This window comes from Brassica oleracea, chromosome C7, assembly GCF_000695525.1.
Source record: "Brassica oleracea var. oleracea cultivar TO1000 chromosome C7, BOL, whole genome shotgun sequence".
Classification (NCBI taxonomy): domain Eukaryota; kingdom Viridiplantae; phylum Streptophyta; class Magnoliopsida; order Brassicales; family Brassicaceae; genus Brassica; species Brassica oleracea.
In genome coordinates, this window is record NC_027754.1 from 8,029,519 (window position 1) to 8,032,546 (window position 3,028).

Here is a 3,028-nt window from a genome sequence, read left to right on the forward strand (position 1 = left end):
TTACTAAAAATATAACTAAATAACGAAAAAAAATTATAAATAATACAAAATATTTATAAACTAAGAATACACTTACTTTATGTTTCAAAAAAAAAAGAATACATTTAGTTTAGAACATATACATTTAATCAATGTTGATAAATGTGATATTAATATTACCAAAAAGCTAAGAAAAAATATATAAGAAACTACGCGCTCCTCTACGAAACTAGAAAAACATGGATTTTGGTTTTTCACATAAAAGTTGATATAGCATGTAAAAACTGGTTTCCCTAGTTTATAGAAAAACTCTTTTACTAAAATCTTGATTGGCTATAGAAAGAGTTTTTGTTTCCCTTAGTTTTGGTTTATTTTTGTAATGATTTTCGTAATTCTTTAGTATTTTGTGAATCTGTCACCGTATCACTTTCAGGCATTAACGACACACCTTCTAACCAGAAACAGCCTCCATATTCCAATTAGAGTCACCAATAATTCCCGAAGTTACACATAGTCATGGACTTGTTAATCCACAGTGTTCCTATAAAGAGAATCAAATGAAGCGTTGACTCAAGTGACAAAACCACATTACACTTCTGTGGTATAAAACTCTCAAGTCTCAACGCCTCTATTCATCTATCCTCAAAGCTTGTTAAGTCGTTCGCGGTCATGAAAGAGTAACACTTAGTTTGGTATGTTCTGCACAAAGAAATAAATAGGCAACTGGTCAGCAGAGATGACAGATGACAGATGACAGATCATCCAATATTTCCGAACCATTGATGTCTACCAAGTCTACTTAACATCTAAGCATATATTCTTGATGTATTAGTAGTTGTATACTATAAAATACAAGTCTGATGAAAATGGTAACCAGTCAACTCCTCTTTAAATTGAATTCACAAAAGAATAAACGTCATTAACAAGAGAAGTTTCTGAACTCTTGACCAATGCACACACTCTCCTCCATTAAACATTTAGGTCTTAGGTAAAATGGTAAAGCTACAATGTTCTTAACCACACATAGGCTAGTGAAATAGTCATGCACTATTAAAAAGCGCATTGCGAATGCTTACCTATTGCATCTTCTTAATCTTGCTGGTGGGCTTAGCAATGAGCTTCTGTAGTAATCTTTCGTCAATCTTCCTGAATTGTGTTTGAATCATCCGATGTGTGACAGATAGCTTCTCATCAATGTGATCCTGGTACCTCTCGTACAGAATGGGAATCAACATACCGAGAACAATACCTGTCGAATTAAATCACGCAGAGAAAGTCAGAAGTTTAAGTGCAAAAAGACAACTCTTCCCTCTCTACAGAAGTGTTGAACAATGTGAAAGGCTAACAAGACTACTCACCAAGATAGAGTATTGTGAAGAAGTTTAAGAAACTGCCAACAAGTGATATAGTCCACAACACAACACTAACCTGCCACAGCAATCACAAATTAGAAGAAGAAAAAAAGCAAAACGAAAGGACGAGACCACTTGGGGATAGTAATCTGACCCGAAAGAGTTGTTTGGCGTTTCTGTTAACGTAGATATCACGAGCAATAGAGAGGAGAGTATTGATCAAGAGCCGTAAAGGATCAGCAACCATAAGAAGAGATGCTTCAGTGATTTCAAGATTAGGAAGCTCAGGCATAGGCCTAATCCAGAAGAAGACATAAACTTTCAAGATTCAGAGAGTAATGCAAAACATATTGAAAAAGGAATTAAGATTAGATTAGATTAACCTATTGAAGAGAATGGCGGATTTGGCCCAGAGGAAGAGTATAACGACGACAAGTAGCTGAATGTTAGCCACAAAGGGAAAGAAACTGTATCCACATTTCTCGAAGAGGATCCAAAACAACGTCGCTGATCCCAGCAGAAGAATCCCTCCGCGTTTGTTCTTCCACATAACCAAATCGGCGACTGCGAAAAATCAATTGAGCGGTGAGATCGAATACAATGATTAGGATTGAAGCGGAGAGAGAACCTAGGGCATTGCCGATAGATTGAAGAAGATGAGATTTTTTATCCATGGAACGAGGAGAAATTGCAGCGATCTCACCAATACCAGAAACTGAGCGACCCTCCTTTTTTTCCAAAACTCTGTGTACAACTATTTGTTCTTCGCACATCCTTTTAATGTCATGCTTTTTAAAATATATTTAAATAATACTTTAACTTGGTGAAACTTTTGCAAATCTATACTAATAAAAGAGACATTTTGAGGCTCCGCAGAGCGTCCACATCAGCGAAAAAAATTTCTCCCGAAAGATGACACGTGACATAAAATATAGATTTATATTTTAATATTACTAATTTTCGAAAATTATAAATAATATGTAGACATACAGCATAAAAAATAGAAAAACTACATTAAACATATGTAAAATTATCATTTTTCACTTTAAAAAAAAGACGGCTTATCTACATAATGTAACATTACCGTTTTATAAAAAAAAACAAAAACATTATATATAATTTCGAAAATAATAAATATATATAAACATATAACATAAAAATAGAAATACTACATTAAACATATGTAAGATTACCATTTTACATTTACATTAAACATACGTAAGATTACCATTTTACATTTTTAATTTTAAAAAATAATATGTAAACATACAACATAAAAAATGGAAAAACTACATTAAACATATGTAAAATTATCATTTTTCACTTTAAAAAAAAGACGGCTTATCTACATAATGTAACATTACCGTTTTATAAAAAAAAACAAAAACATTATATATAATTTCGAAAATAATAAATATATATAAACATATAACATAAAAATAGAAATACTACATTAAACATATGTAAGATTACCATTTTACATTTACATTAAACATACGTAAGATTACCATTTTACATTTTTAATTTTAAAAAATAATATGTAAACATACAACATAAAAAATGGAAAAACTACATTAAACATATGTAAAATTATCATTTTTCACTTTAAAAAAAAGACGGCTTATCTACATAATGTAACATTACCGTTTTATAAAAAAAAACAAAAACATTATATATAATTTCGAAAATAATAAATA

At 31.1% G+C, this 3,028-nt stretch overlaps 1 protein-coding gene across 1 annotated transcript; it reads right to left on the reverse strand.

The window, feature by feature from the left end:
* Positions 1-431: 431 nt before the first annotated feature.
* LOC106304240 (reticulon-like protein B10) lies at positions 432-2,094 on the reverse strand. The gene is made up of 6 exons (XM_013740648.1): positions 1,960-2,094; positions 1,715-1,895; positions 1,486-1,627; positions 1,338-1,407; positions 1,056-1,228; positions 432-678 (listed from the first exon to the last, which is right to left on the reverse strand). The coding sequence occupies exons 1-5, from the start codon at positions 2,003-2,005 to the stop codon at positions 1,056-1,058; spliced, it is 612 nt and encodes a 203-aa protein (XP_013596102.1). The 5' UTR covers positions 2,006-2,094; the 3' UTR covers positions 432-678.
* Between the last annotated feature and the right edge of the window lie 934 nt (positions 2,095-3,028).

What these genes read in the sequence shown, in the direction of transcription:
- LOC106304240 (XM_013740648.1), bottom strand. Translation starts at nt 2,005, where the DNA reads ATGGATAAAAAATCTCATCTTCTTCAATCTATCGGCAATGCCCTAG. An exon ending in ATCTATCGGCAATGCCCTAG is followed by an intron (nt 1,896 to 1,959) that starts GTTCTCTCTCCG and finishes GATTTTTCGCAG; the next exon opens with TCGCCGATTTGGTTATGTGG. An exon ending in ACGCCAAACAACTCTTTCGG is followed by an intron (nt 1,408 to 1,485) that starts GTCAGATTACTA and finishes TTGCTGTGGCAG; the next exon opens with GTTAGTGTTGTGTTGTGGAC.